Source organism: Manacus vitellinus, unplaced genomic scaffold (assembly GCF_001715985.3).
Source record: "Manacus vitellinus isolate BGI_N305 unplaced genomic scaffold, ASM171598v3 scaffold_32_pilon, whole genome shotgun sequence".
Lineage (NCBI taxonomy): Eukaryota > Metazoa > Chordata > Aves > Passeriformes > Pipridae > Manacus > Manacus vitellinus.
Window position 1 is genome coordinate 6,662,630 of NW_021940460.1, and position 14,169 is coordinate 6,676,798.

At 50.8% G+C, this 14,169-nt stretch overlaps 1 protein-coding gene across 2 annotated transcripts in view; it reads right to left on the minus strand.

Moving 5' to 3' along the window:
• The window catches only part of SMG6 (SMG6 nonsense mediated mRNA decay factor), a 108,690-nt gene that overhangs the window by 79,387 nt on the left and 15,134 nt on the right, over positions 1-14,169 (minus strand). For both annotated transcript variants that reach the window (XM_008930438.3, XM_018076774.2), the window contains exons 9-10: positions 4,799-4,860; positions 799-944 (exon numbers count right to left, since the gene is read on the minus strand). In XM_008930438.3, the coding sequence (XP_008928686.2) occupies positions 799-944; positions 4,799-4,860 (208 nt within the window). The remainder of the gene's footprint in view (positions 1-798; positions 945-4,798; positions 4,861-14,169) is intronic.

The following is a 14,169-nucleotide window of genomic DNA, read 5'->3' on the forward strand; positions in this document are numbered from 1 at the left end:
GGCTTTAGCTGAAACCCATCAGCTGGAGGCCTTCATCTTTGGGATTTAAATCCCAAGCCATCGGCATGTGAAATGGTGCTTCCTCCCACCCAGGGAGCACAGCCCCATCCCTGCTCCCAAACAGCTCAGGTAGACCTGGGTATGCTGCTGTGTGGCATTGGGGACACAGGGAAAAACACATTCCCTGGAAGCATCATTTTAAACTCAGTGGAAGAGGCTTGGGTTTGGTGGCATCTCTGCTGACCAACAGATTAAACCTGTCAATGGTAGAGTCCACGTACAGGCTTCTAGGTGGATGGAGGAGGTGAGAGGAGGAGGATGAGTAACACTAGATCTTGCTTTGTTCTCAAGCTGCCTTAACATAGGGCACAAGCTCCAGCCTGGCCTTTCAGAGAGCGGCATCACATCCCCCAGCACTTGCACGGACACAAGCAGTCACAGGCAATACCATTCTCCCAACAGTCAAGGCCTTTGAGACCCTCCCAGCCCTTCTGGTGCCAGCAGAGACACTGAGCAGGGCCCACGTTAAATGCTGGGAGTAAAGCAGTGTCTTCCTTCTGTCCTGATGACTCAGGCTCCAGGGAGATGTGATGCCTCCTCACTCCTCAGACACCTCAGCCAGCTCTACAGAAGCACAGCCAAGGTCCCTTTGTGTTGACACCCGCAGGCATCCAACCACCGCTCCGCCTTCCCATCTGTCCCCAGCTGGTGTGCCCCCCCACCCTTCTCCACATGAGCAGCTCAGCCACAGAGAGTGGATGATCCCCACCCCAGTTCCCCTAAAGCAGCACGTGGTACCTTTGGGCTGGGAGTTGTACACTGCAAACATGTTGATTGCCACAAGCTGGAGCATGCGGGTGCTTCCGATGGGAGGGGGGCTGTGCTGCAGCAGGACCTGGAACTCCCTCAGGACCTCCTCGGCCACCGCAGGGAAAGTCTCCATCCTGCAGACAGAGAGAGAGGCTGTAGAGTGCAGGCTGTGCACCGGGATGCAGGGCAGGAAGTTGACATGGTTTACCCCATGTCACATCTCCTGGGGAAGGTCACAACTCCTGGGGAAGGGGGAACCCCTGAGGTGCTGTCTCCTGTCCAGGAGCCGCAGGGAATGAAGGTGCAGGCTGCAACAGAGGCAGCTGAAGCCTTCCTTAGAGATGGCAGTGAGGGATTGCTCTGTGACCGACAGGCAGCATTCCTTTGGCAGGAAAACACGGCCTTTATGAGTCATTTCTGACCAACCATTTTTTTCTACTGACTTCTACCAATCTGGGAGGGGTGCCAAGGGGCCAGCAGCTCACTTGGACCGGGAGCAGCCCATGGGACTCCCAAGAAACCCAGGCTGCAGCAGAATGCACACACTGGTGCCACATTGCGGATGTGGCAATTCCAGTGCACTGAATGTTGGCCAGAGCGTGCTTCCTCCAGAGTGGTGCCGGTCCCCGGGCTCCCCGCTGCAGGAGCGGATCCCGTGGCACCGAGCCCCTTTCCCCCCCAAGGCTACACACTTCCCAGCACTCTGATTGAGCCCCTAAACTTCATCACTTCGAGCCCCACAGGACAGGGACTCGCCGACTCGTGTAGCTGCTGACAACGTCAAAGCTGGAGCGGGTCCCCGCAGCCCACAGCGCTGCCATCGCGCGTCAGGACACAGCAGCCCGCGGCTGCGGTGCCACGGCTGGGGATGGGGTGTGCTTTCAACACCATTCACAGGCACCCACGGAAATCTGACACGTTTATCCTACTCTTCATCACTAAGGAAATTAGCTGAGGTCACTTTATCAGAGCTGCTGGACCCTCAGCAACCTCCCAGCTGAAGTGGGGTCAAAAACTGAACTCATCGCAGAGAGCACAGTCAGTTCCCAAAAATGAGAGAGATGTGGTTGCCCACAACAGCCCTCCCAGAGAGTCCTCACCTGGTATCCCATGAAGACAACTTTATAACCAAGAAACTGCCCAAAACCTTGGGAACTATTGAGGGGGGGAAGGTCCTTCTGTCCCACTGCCTCTTCTGCTACATTTGCTGCTTTAATTCTTGTTTCTACACTAGAAAAAGCCACAGCCAGGCCCTGCAGACTGAGTATCTTCCAGCAAGTGTCCCCTCCAATTACCAGTGACATTGTTGGGTGTCCACATGGGAGCAAGGGAGCCAAAACCCAGATGCCTCACCCTCTGTGGAGCCAGGACAGGCAACCTCAGGGGCCTCCATAGCAATTTCCCCTGTCATCCCCCAAGAGATTCAGATCTTGTGATATCAGCATGCTACAGGCTGGATTAACGAGCCACTTCTGGTAACCCACATGGGCAATTCTGCTGGGCTTCCCCAACGGACTTTCAAGACAGTGATAGCTCTAGTTTTAAGGACAGAAATGGTTTTCTTCTTAGCCATATTTCAGGGGTGCCTTTCAACACTTGGGTCTGCCTAGCAGCAGGGTACCCTCTCCCCCGGCACTGTTTGCTGGAGCAATTCAAAGTCACTGTTACCTTCCCAAAAACAGGGGCTGTAACAAACAGGCCCCTTGTACTTTGTAGCTGTGCAGAACAGAGTAGCTCAGTTGACACAAAAGCAGTGCTCTTCCTGCAAGAGGCAACTTCCCTAGATTTGAGGCACAGCCAGGGAATTAGAGCAAACTGATTGCTTCTAAAGACTTCCTAGTTTTGAGAAATCTCAGACCACTTCCAGTGTATCCAGCAACATCCTCCTAGGGCAGACAGGACTCTGGGGATGGAGGAGCCCTTTGCAGGATGGGTTGTTAGTGAGGAGATGAAGATTATTGCCATGGAATAACAACAAGAAGGAGCGAGGGCTTCCTCAGCCCCACCAGCTGTGCTTTGATACCACAGCACATCTGGAACGGCGTGCAGTAACCCCACTGAGCTCAGAACCAGCAGGTCAGGAGCCGAGCGGAAGCTTTTAATAAATTGCTTACCTGTGGTTTTAGGAGCAAGAGTCCAATTAGGGCAACATCATCTTTTCCATATTTTTTACAGATAAATCACCAAGGATCCTGCCCAAAGAGAACTTGCCTATTCCTCACCTTTCACCTATTTTAAGCGCGGAAGCTGTTTAGCAGAGCTGGACGATTTTCTCTTCCTGTGTCATGGTATTACTTTCTAGTTCCCTTCTAAGTACTTCAGGGGATATTCTACCATTAAACATACTTGGGTTTTCTAAATGACTGTCCTGGGAAGCAACTGCCTCAAACGCTGCATCTTAATTACAAAAAAGTCTCAGGAGCCAAATGTGCAACTGATCTCTGCAACATCCCCATTAATCCCCTGCTGGCATCTGTTCAACCAGAGCTTGGCCACGAGCACGGCCCCACAGCACCGGGGACCAGCCGCCCCCCGGATGCTTGGCCCTCCAGCACAGACACGCTGCACTTCCCAAACCTTTTGTGGGCCCTTGCAGCTCTCCTCCTCTTTTCCTGCAGGCAGGAGGACATCCAGCTCTGCCTCCTCACCGCAGGCCAGGCTCCTGCCCGGGAGCAGATAATCAGTGCCTTGTGACTCAGGGAGAGATCAAGAGCACAGGCAGAGAGCCGATGGTTCTCCCCCTCACCCTGACACTCTTCAACAAATCGGCCAGCACAGCTCCTGCTTCCCGTTGTTTACGAAGGGCCCAAAGTGAAGCATGTGACCCTCCTGAGTGGTCATCCCAGAAAGTGCTGGGTGGAGGAAGCGCCAAAGTGTCAGGCTGCGTGCACTGCCCTGCACTGCTGTGCCTCCCCACTCCAGGAGGGAAAGGGGACAGAGAACTGTACATCTGAGTCAAAAAACCCCAATAGTAGGGACAAGATGGCACTTTGAATCCACACTACCTTTACCTACGTGGCCTGGAAAACGTCTCAGTCCTATAACTTGTAGCCAACAGTTCTGCAAGAGACTGAAGGAGCCAAAAGAGCTCATGAAACTCCAGTGGCTTCCGAGGCACTGGCAGGCTCAAGCAGAGACCACCACTGCCAGGGACTGCCTGGATTCAGGCAAGGTCTCTTCTCAACAGCTGCTCCCACACAGCCCCATCCCGACAGTGAGGGCCAGTCTGGACCCAGAGCAGAGACAGCTCCATGGGAAGCCCATCGGCTGTGAGGTTGAGCTCTGCCCTCTGGGTCATAAGGATGTCCCCCAGGCTGGGATCACAGCCCAGGCTGGGATCAGGCTTGCTTTGCTTCAAGGGTAGCTGCTCAATTACTTGAAACCAGTTTCTGACAACCATTGCCAAGGGCACTTTGTACAAACCAGTTCCCACAGCCAGGGCAGCTCTCAGCTACGAGGCTTTCACCGAAATGGCAGCAAGGAGATGAAGGGCAAGGCTTGTCTTGACAAGCTCCAGACGGCAGCTTTCAGCCACCACATGGATTTGCCTCGATGGCTTTGTGCTCCTTGCAGGCAACAGTCACCAAGAGCCCCCCAGAGCCACCTCTCTGCTCTTTAAGGGTGGGGGGGAGTAGAAGAGAGGAGGGCAAACCCAGAAATTAAAGGGGAGGGAGCATGGTTAGATGATGGAGAGAGAGAAAACAGCATCTAGTCCCTCCTGTGTGTGTATCAACTATCTGAGCTCAGCCTCTGCCAGAGGGTCCCAGTGCATGGGCAGGAACAGGCTTTGAGGTGGGGGGAAGGAAAAGCCCAAGCCATAAGCAGTGTGGATCAGAGGGCGGGTAAGGAGAATAAAAACCAGGAGGCTAGGCCTGCAAGAATTCACACCCTGTGCCCTCAGCTCCAAACACAGCTTAGTTGCTAACAATATTAAATTCCAAAAAGACTTGTAATGTAGGAAAATAAAATAAACATCCTGCACACTTACCCAATCCTGGTAAACAGCTTCCCATGGGCATGGAGAAAACTGAGGATGAACCTTTTGTTCAGCTGCATGGGAAAAAAAAAAAAAAAAAGGAAAAAAAATAGAGAGAGGAGAAAACAATTAAACTCTCTCCTATTTCCTGTGAATTAAGAATGTCCCCAGTGACAGAAGAACCTGGCCTGGATGCTGGGGGTGGCACTGGAGATGGGAACCAAATGGACATGCCCAAACTCTTACAAACATCATGCACAGAGGCAGAGGCAAGTGCCAAACAGCTGGAGCTGGAGCTGGAGCTGGAGCCGGGAGAGGCGGTGGAGACACAGCACCCTCTGCCGGGTCCTGAGGTCCTGTGCAGGGGCTGCTGTGCCCCGGGCACCCCAACCCCGATAATCACACCCTGGGCACCCCAACCAGATACCTGCATCCAGAGCACCCACACCTCGGGCACCCTAACCCCAATACCTGCACCCTGCACACCCCAACCCCAGTACCTGCACCCTGGGCACCCCAACCCCAACATCTGCACCCCAGACACCCCAATCTGACACCCACACCCTGGGCAAAGGTCTCTCCTCCATGTCTCACCAGCTCAGAGCATGGCACAGCCTAAGGGGTTCTGCAGAAGGAGTCCCCAAAGGCAGCCTTTCCCACTAGCATTCCTATCGATGGAAAAAACAACCCCACAACCACCAGCAGCAGCCTGTTCCCTGCTCCCGACTGCGTCAGAGGCAGAGCAGCAGCTGGACAAGGCAGAGAGGGAGCGGGATGTCCTCCCCAGTGCTTTTCTGCAGAGAAGCCAGCATGGTGAGCTCAGCAGCAACGCTCAAAGCACTTGTTTGTGCCCTGCCAGGAGCAGCTCTCAGAAGCAAGGGAAGACTGGGGTGATGCTGCACCCTGTCATTTAACTCCAGCTTTAGGCAATTGCAGAGGTGGAGTTCAGATGTACCAGTAAAGCCTCTGAGAGCCTGCAGCAGCAGTGCTGCTACTGAACTGCCAGAGAACAGCTATTGAACTGCCCAGAGAAGCTGTGGATGCCCCGTTCCTGGAAGAGTTCAAGATCAGGTTGGATAGGGCTCTGAACAATCTGGTCTAGTGGAAGATGTGCCTGCCCATGGCAGGGGGATGGTTGGAACTAGATGGTCTTTAAGGTCCCTTCCTACCCAAACCATTCCATGATTCTGTGAACATGGAGCTAAGGGGACACGGGGGAGCTGGCTGCAGCACACAGCATGAAGGCAGTTTCCTGCCCTGCTTCGGTCCACTAACTCCAAAACCTGACGAATAATTACTTACTACTGCTCAGGGCTTTCCCAGTCCTTATCTAAACGGCTCTGAGGAAGGCTGTGGGTGGGTAAGCACTCACTCTGCCTGGCCCTGGAGGTGGCCGTGTCACACCAGGAGTGGACTGGCCTCGTTTTTACCTCCCCCAGAGCAGGAGGTTTTCCTCTCTCCCGTGTGCCTGCACAGCCTCAGCGCGGTGAGAAAAGCCAGGCTCCGAGCTCCGCGCGGGGAGACGCTCACCAGGAGCGGCCCAGAGCACCACCACGCTGCTCCCATTTGCACAAGGCTTTTATAGCTTCAACTCCTCCACTTCCATTCACAGGGGAATCAGAGGCACAGGGAGAGGATGAGATTACCTGGCAGGGCCATGGCAAAGCCCAGCCAAGAGCTGGGCACACGCCAGAGGATGCAAGACGGGCACTGGGCGGTGCCTCCTAAACTCCCTGCCAGGTCTGGCTGCATGGGACAGTTGTCACAGGCAGTCCCAGCTCTGGTGCTAGCTCCTGTTCCCATTTCCTGAGCCCCTGGGCTCATGCCATGACTGATGCCAGCTGCTCTGCAAGGTGGGATTGCTCGGTGAGGTGTAATTAACCCGGCTGCGTTCCTGGAGGACCCATGCAGGAGAATGATGCCCTGCTGCAGAGTCGCTCCTGGGCCATGTGCGAGTTTAAACATAAAACCTGTCTCATAAAACAAGCCAGACCAATTAAACTGGCCCCTGCAGCAAGGGGTTCTTGCTTACTCACTATTTTACTGCTGCCCTAAAGAGCCCTTTTCACTAGAACTCAACTTTATTTGCCACCATTTTATTGACTCTGCAGATGGAACCCAGAAGAGACTGGGGAATACTAGGACAGCACAGCAAAGCCCTTATTCACTTTGCCAGTGAAGTTGGGATATAGCTGATTCTTCAGCTTAGGACACCATGACAATTGAGAGTTTAAAACTTTTAACAGGTACTTCAGGTATTTTTTTTTCAGTCAACAGCTTGTGGAGGCAGAAAGATTGCAGCCCCTCTGGCTACAATCACACACCCTGACACAGATGCAGCCTAAGGAATCTGAGCCCCCAGCTAAGTGCAAAAGCCTTCGTGGGGCAGAGGACAATGCTCTCTGCCCCACAGCAAGCCCCTGTGCAAGAGCTGGAGGAGAGGGTCCATGCTCTGTGTTCCTTGATGGGGAATATGGAAAAGAGAAGGAACTTGTGGCCTGACCCATCTCTACCGGAAAGCAACACTCATGGGCAGGCTGCACGTGGGGGAAAGAAGAAACTGGGGCAGAAGTTTTCCTCTAATGCCCACATTCACCCACAGCCCTGGGAGTGCTCACACTGCAATCCTCCACGCTGCTTTCCGTCAGCAGGGGAGAACCAAAACTCCCCACCTTGCATGGAAAGTGACACCCAGCAGGGACATGCCCGGAGTGTTTCCACAGATGCCCAGCTCCAGGAGGGTCTACCAGGACATTGGCTTCACCCCCGTCTTAGAGCAAGTTTCACACTCAGCCTTTTCATTTCCAATCCCAAGGACTAATCAGTCGCACTCCACCCGAACCAGTACAGTGCTGGGACACAGATATGTGCATACAGATAACTGCTTTTTTTAAGGAAATGTCATACCTGCCTCTAGGAATGAAGCATGTTTCATACCTCTTGCCAACTTAATCACAAACCCAGCAAGCCCAGGCAGAGCCCTGTGTGCCCCAGCACTGTGGCATCTCAAGCAGGCACCTCAACGCTTCTTTCATCACTTTTTCTCTCACAGCCTCAAGGTTTTGATGAGCTCATCACTCAACTTTGGACCTTTCATCTCCGAGTTCACGCTAAGGCCACGGGTTGCTTTGACTGGGCTTTTCTCTGAATGACTGTTTCTCTACTGACTCACCTGTCCCTCAGCCTCCGGGTACCCTCCCAGCTGCTTCCATCAAATTCTGCTTCTCACGGGGGTGAGAGGGAAACAGTGAGAGGGAAACAGTGACCTCCACCGAGTGGGCCCGGCTTTGGGGCACAGAGGAGGAAGTTCTGTCACCTGCTGCTCTGCATTCACATAGCAGAGAGGAACACTTCCCAAAAGCACTGCCAGCACACTCACTACCCTCACAGTGCTACCATGAAACCTGCAACAACTTAGTACCTTCTTATTACGCTCACTTTGCAGCCCAAAAGCAATCCCCTTCAAAGATTTCCCAAAAATAGTCCTCGTGCTAATGTCAGGACGACAGACTAGGACTCCCTGCACAATTATATTGCTGCTCTTTGTGGGCAACTTTGCTCCTTGGGACAGGGAACCAAATATGGATGGTTCCAGCCGCTCACTTGGGAAGAACCCACCAAGAAAGGGCTTATACAACAACAAAACTATGTCAAAAAATGGATTTTGGCCCTTCCAGCTGAAAAGTGGGCATCACCGATACGGAACTTATGAGCATATAGTGAAGGCATTAGTTATAAAAACAAACCAGCTGTCAAGAAGAAGAAGGGGTCCCTGCACACAGTAGTGCCTGAAGCTGAAAACAGCTGTTTCGGCTGTCATGAGTCAGCATGTGCAGACAGACTAAATCCACCTGGGAAGAGGCAACCTCACCAGAGGAAGCAGCCCAGTGCTGCTTGGGGAGCATTCACACACCTCACTGCCAACCCAACTGGATTTGTTACCATGGAAGAAATCAACAGTGACTAACAACTTCTCAAGGAGCAGCTAAAAGAGCAGAGATAGCAACAGGCCTGAACAGCCAGCTCAAATCACCGTGAGGCCACGGGGAGTACGGCCTGACAGCACAGAACTGCGGCACTCAGACGTCTTCGGGAAAGGTCTGTCATGTCTTGAGCCAGGAAAGAAGAAAGCAAGACTCAAACCTCCTCAGGAGACTGTGCACTGACCTAAAAAAGGGTTGAAAATGGTGTCTCCCATCCTAGAAGAGCAACCCTGGAAATGCCACCAGAGAGCACAGGAACAAGAGTGCCATGATCTGGGCTGGGAAGCAGAGCTGCTGCGCTTCGACCCAGTGTGGACCCGTTTGGCTCTGGGCGAGGAGTGCACAGAGCTTTGGCACCTGAGCATCAGCCCCAGCTGTGAAGGAGGCACCAAATAAGGGAAAGATTCTGGAGGAGCGACTCCTGGGGAAAAAGTGTTTCAAGTTAAAAATTGTTACTTCAGGTTTGGAAGTAAATTTCAGGATCTGGTCTTTATCAAGCGAGGCAAACTTTCTTCAACATCAGCAAAGCATCTGTGGAGCAGAAAGTGGTGTCAGAGTCAAAATAGGCTGCAAAAGACAAGTCCATTAATCAAGAGACCAGATGCAAAATTGCCTGTAACAAATGCGCTGTCTCCACCGGAGTGGAAGGGACTGGAGCACAGCGGGATGTTCTCCTGAGTCTAGGGGTCTCCTCAGTGACAAGGGGTTGGGATACAGACCACAGAGCCACACAGCTCTGCTCCAAAACACGTACCACACTCATCTCAAATATTTTCAGGGTTTCTTGGGCAGCCAGGCTTTTCCAGGCACAGCTTCCTTGCTGAGAAGTGTGTGAAACAACATCCAGGCACCCAAAACGTGCCATATTCTCACTCCCAGCTCAAGGGTTAGAGATACCACATTAATTATTAAGATTATTCCTCTCTTTCCATAGGCAGTTCCTTCAGAGCTTCACACCACCCAGTCTAAGAGCAGCAGTAAACCCACTACCTGCCCTGGACACGGCTGTACAAACATGAGCCTTTATCCCACACCATCCCAAATTGGCAAGGCACAGCTCTGGCTGCTGTTTTCCACAGCTGTGTCACACTGAAATAATACCAAATGCTGATACAGAGCTTCCTGAAAAGCCCAGGATGCTGCAGTGGGCTCAACTGGCAGGATACCAGGAGGAGGTTTGACTGCTACAGGTGTAATCTCAACAAAGTGCTGCTGGAAAGTGTTTTGTGCAAATGGCTACCTACACAAAGGAGACCAGACAAAAGGGCTATTAAGATTGTCTGGCATTTTTGCAGTGTTTACAAGGTACCCATAGAGCTGTGGGCAAATTCCAGCTGGGCTAATTACCATAATCACTCCTCTTCATATACCACCTGCAACCACAAATGGATACAGAGCTTGCCTTGGCTTCTTCTTGCCACGTGTTTAGTGCAGGTTTCTGTTCAGCAGTCATAATGTCCTGCCTTGAAACGGATTAATCTCTTCTGCAGTAGAAGCAATTCCAGTGAAAATCCTGCTGCTTAACATCAGACATCGCACAAACGTAAAATCCAATTTGCTATGACATGGAAGAAAGAGGGAAGCCTGATGTATCATGGCCTTGAGGCACAAAAAAATTAATTTACAGGTAAAGAGACCCTGAGACACGTCCTCATCTTTCGCAGTGAAGCAGCTCCAGCTCCAGGACACATCTCGTGGCTATAAGAGTTACAAGCCAGCAACTCCACAAGAGAAAAAGAGGCATTTAAGAAGCCCCTTGGCATAACCAGTGAGTTTTTGAGCTCTTCCTTCATCACTGCAGGGAGCAGGTGAGAGGAAAAACGTTAAGGAAGAAAACAGTCTACTTTAGTAACATAAAGATCAAGCTGTGGTAACTTCACTGGCTCCAAAACAAGTATCTGACCTATTAATAAATTCAACATTATTTATAACGAATTTACTACCAGAATTTTCAATTCAATGAAAGCAGGTCAAATGGAATATTTATATGTCTGTTACTTCCTTTTCAACCAAACTCGTATCTAAATTTGTTTTCCATGAATTAGTAATACACAACATTCTTGAAAAAATATTACCATTAAACTGAATGAAAGCTGATTAAGCAACCTCTTAAACAGCAGTTCTTCAGGGACCCCCACTGAACTGGATGGAAAGAGGATGGTAGAGACTCACTAGCAACATCTTTCATCAACGAACAGAAAGGAAATTCTGCTGTCAAACTGCCCGTGACAGGCAAAGGGAGCAGCAAGTAATGATGGCTACAGAGCATTCACGCAGGGTTATTATAATCGCTTCAAAATCTGGGGGTTTCCAGCATCAAGTGTCATGTTATGCATCTGGCATCACATCTAAAATTAAGCCTCCAGGAGATCGTGCCCGAGGCAGCTTCTCCAGATAGGCTCTGGGGACTACAATGGCTAAATTCCCAATGCAGTGTCCAGTAAAAAGGATTAAACACATCCCTTGGATGTACAAGCAGAGCAGGCACTGGGCAGCACATTCGCATCTAAATATGGCACCATCCGGGCTGACACTGAAATACTGCACCCAGTTCCAGTGCCCTTATTTTTAAAAGGATGCTGAAAAGTTGGAAAGGGTCCAGAAAACCAGCCATAAAAGTGATTCAAAGGCTATAAATGATGCCTTGCAGTGAAAAATTTAAACGGCTCAATGTGTTTAGTGTGATCAAAATAAGACTCAGAGGTGATTGGATTGCAGGGTGCAAAGTGCCTCTGTGGTACTTAAGGGCTCTTTACACTCACAGGACAGAAAAGCACAGGAATAAACTGGAAACATTCATTCTGTAAATAAGGTGAAAGTGTTTCAGAACCAGTGCAATTATTACTGGAACAAACACCCCAGGAAAAGGGTGGATTCTCAAGACTGGATGTCTTTCTGGAAGTACTGCTTTAGCCAAACACGAGTTATTTGGCTTCGTATAGGAGTAGCAGGGTGAAATTTAAGGACCTGTGATATACAGGAGATCAGACTAGATGATCTAATGGTCCCTGCTGACCATAAACTCTATGAACCTATGCGAACATGCCAGAGAGACCTCAGCTGAGATATCAAGTTAACTTTTGACACAAAACTTTTCACAAATTGGCTCCGGTGCTGCAGGTCGTTTAGGATACAAGCTCAGCTCTTCAAGGCTGCATCTGGTTAAGCACTGAAAGCGAGCTGACCCAAGCAGAGCCTTCTGTGTCCAGCAGGTAAGAGGGAGGCCACATGTGCACTGAAGCAGCCCCAACCAGCAAAAGCAGCTTATACTCAAACACTCACTGTTTGCCAGAAGTAAAAAGCATTCCCCTTCCTGCGACAGCAAATTGACACTAAGAAAATGTGTGATGAATTCTGGTCACAAGAGATCAGCTGTTAATGCAGCTCAGGGTGTTGTCAGCCTTCTTCACTAACCTGGTGTTGATTATTCGTGGGGTTAAAGCACAAAGGAGGGAGATAACATGAGAAATTAGGGAGGGTGAAGACTGAAGAGACTGAACCCTGAAAGGCTTAGAATGGAGTCAGGCCAACAGAAAAGACATTTGGACAACAGGCTGAGCAGAGACAGAGCCTTCCAGAAGGATGACAGCTTTACCGCACGCAACCTTCACACTCCTGCTCTCCCAGCCCCGCTCACCGGCAGGGATAACGGGACAATGGGAGCCACTCCCAGCCAGCCTTATGCCTCAGGCCTCCACAACCTGGAAGTAGTTGTCCGCCCTGCTGCATTCCCAGGGCACTTCCAGAGCCTTCAGTTCTACCTGGGCAGTAGCACACAGGGCACGAAGGCATCTCCCTCTCCACTTTGAATTATGCAGCAGTGAAATCTGATGGGGAGGAAGAGTAGAGCCAAGGACAGAGGAAATGACACAGACTCCAGCAGGTTCCACTCCCTGATCCTCCGGAAGGAAGTTTCTTTCCTAGTACCCACCTCCACAGTGGATACGAAGCCTGTCTGGAAATGGCTCATTCAACACTGAAGAGAAACAAACATTCCCCATGGCAGAATTAAGAGGTTTGGCTGTGGAATACGAGGTGCCAATCTCAAAATGTCTACAGCAGAGAGCAGGAAAAGCTGGCCTGGGCCAACTTCAGACAAAGATCAAGGTTAGACTAACAAAAAAAAGAACAACTCAAGAGAAATCAGTGTCTACAGCCTTTACCTTGCTCTGGGAAATCTCCCAGCCCTGCTATTAAGACATTTTACTTCCTTTACCAGTACTGCCCGTTCTGGCAGCATTCTTGTCTCAAGTGCAAACTCTCCCTTCCAACACACTCTGCAGCGCCTGGATCATCAAACCCACTGCCCCGAGGAAGGACTCGTGTGCAGCAGCAGGAGGGGGTTTGGTTACACACAAATCCCTGGCTGATCAGCACCAGCAGGAGAGGAAATGAGGAAAGAGTGACTGACAGGGAAAGGCGGTTTCTGGATGGTTGTACTTGGTTTTAGAGTATGAGAAGCTTGTTGGAACTTGAAGTCTTGCTACCCTCACCGCAGCCTCTCTGAGCAGAGGGATAGAGCAGAGCCACTCACACAGGCACAGCTCATTGATGTCCTTCTAGTGTTCCCACCTCTGATCCACCACAATATTTCCACACATATTAGCACCAGATGCCTGTTGCCAGAAGGGGAACATGCCAGTGTCTCTCCCGTTCAGGCAACATTAGTCCCTGACTTGTTCTTCACAGTTAAATAAAACCACCAACATGGTCTAAAAAGAAAAGGGGGGAAAAAAAATCAACATCAACTTCTGGAAACTCTTACCAATAGCTCAGCCTTCACTTTCTGGGTAGTGACAAAAGGTCAAGTTGTGCTGTAAAGCAACATGTGGGTTCTACACGACATGAGTGCACAGGCTGAACTGGGGACCAGGCTCCATGAGCTCTGCCAAGCTGTGGGAGCTGTGGTGGAGCAGCACTGAGCATCCACGGAAGATCACGAGCCCAGGCCAAGTGGAACTGCATTTCTGGTTGGATTGCTAACACAGGAACTGCAGCTGAGAAGGTTTTTATCAGCAATTTAAAGTAAAAGACAGTTTATAAAAAAAAAAAATAAATTAAGTGCAAGCAGGGATGGTGCACAACTGGCAGGCAAAAAAAGCCAGTGCTGAGCTGCATGGCTGAGTGTCACGTCTCAAACCCAGCGAGGCCAGGAGTGTGGTTTTGGTGTTTAACCAGTTTCAACTGCAGCCTGGCACTCTTTTACTTCCTCCCCAGAGAAGTCTTCTCACTGCTGGGGGAAAGAAACCAACCTCACCATGCGAAACAAAACGGCTAGAGTAAAAATAAAGCCTCAAGGTGGTTTGGTGACCGAGGTCATACTAGTAGGTGGAGGGGTTGCAGGCAGGGGAAAGCACTCAGAAGTACTCATGCTGCCAACCAAGAAAAGGAGGCAGGGCA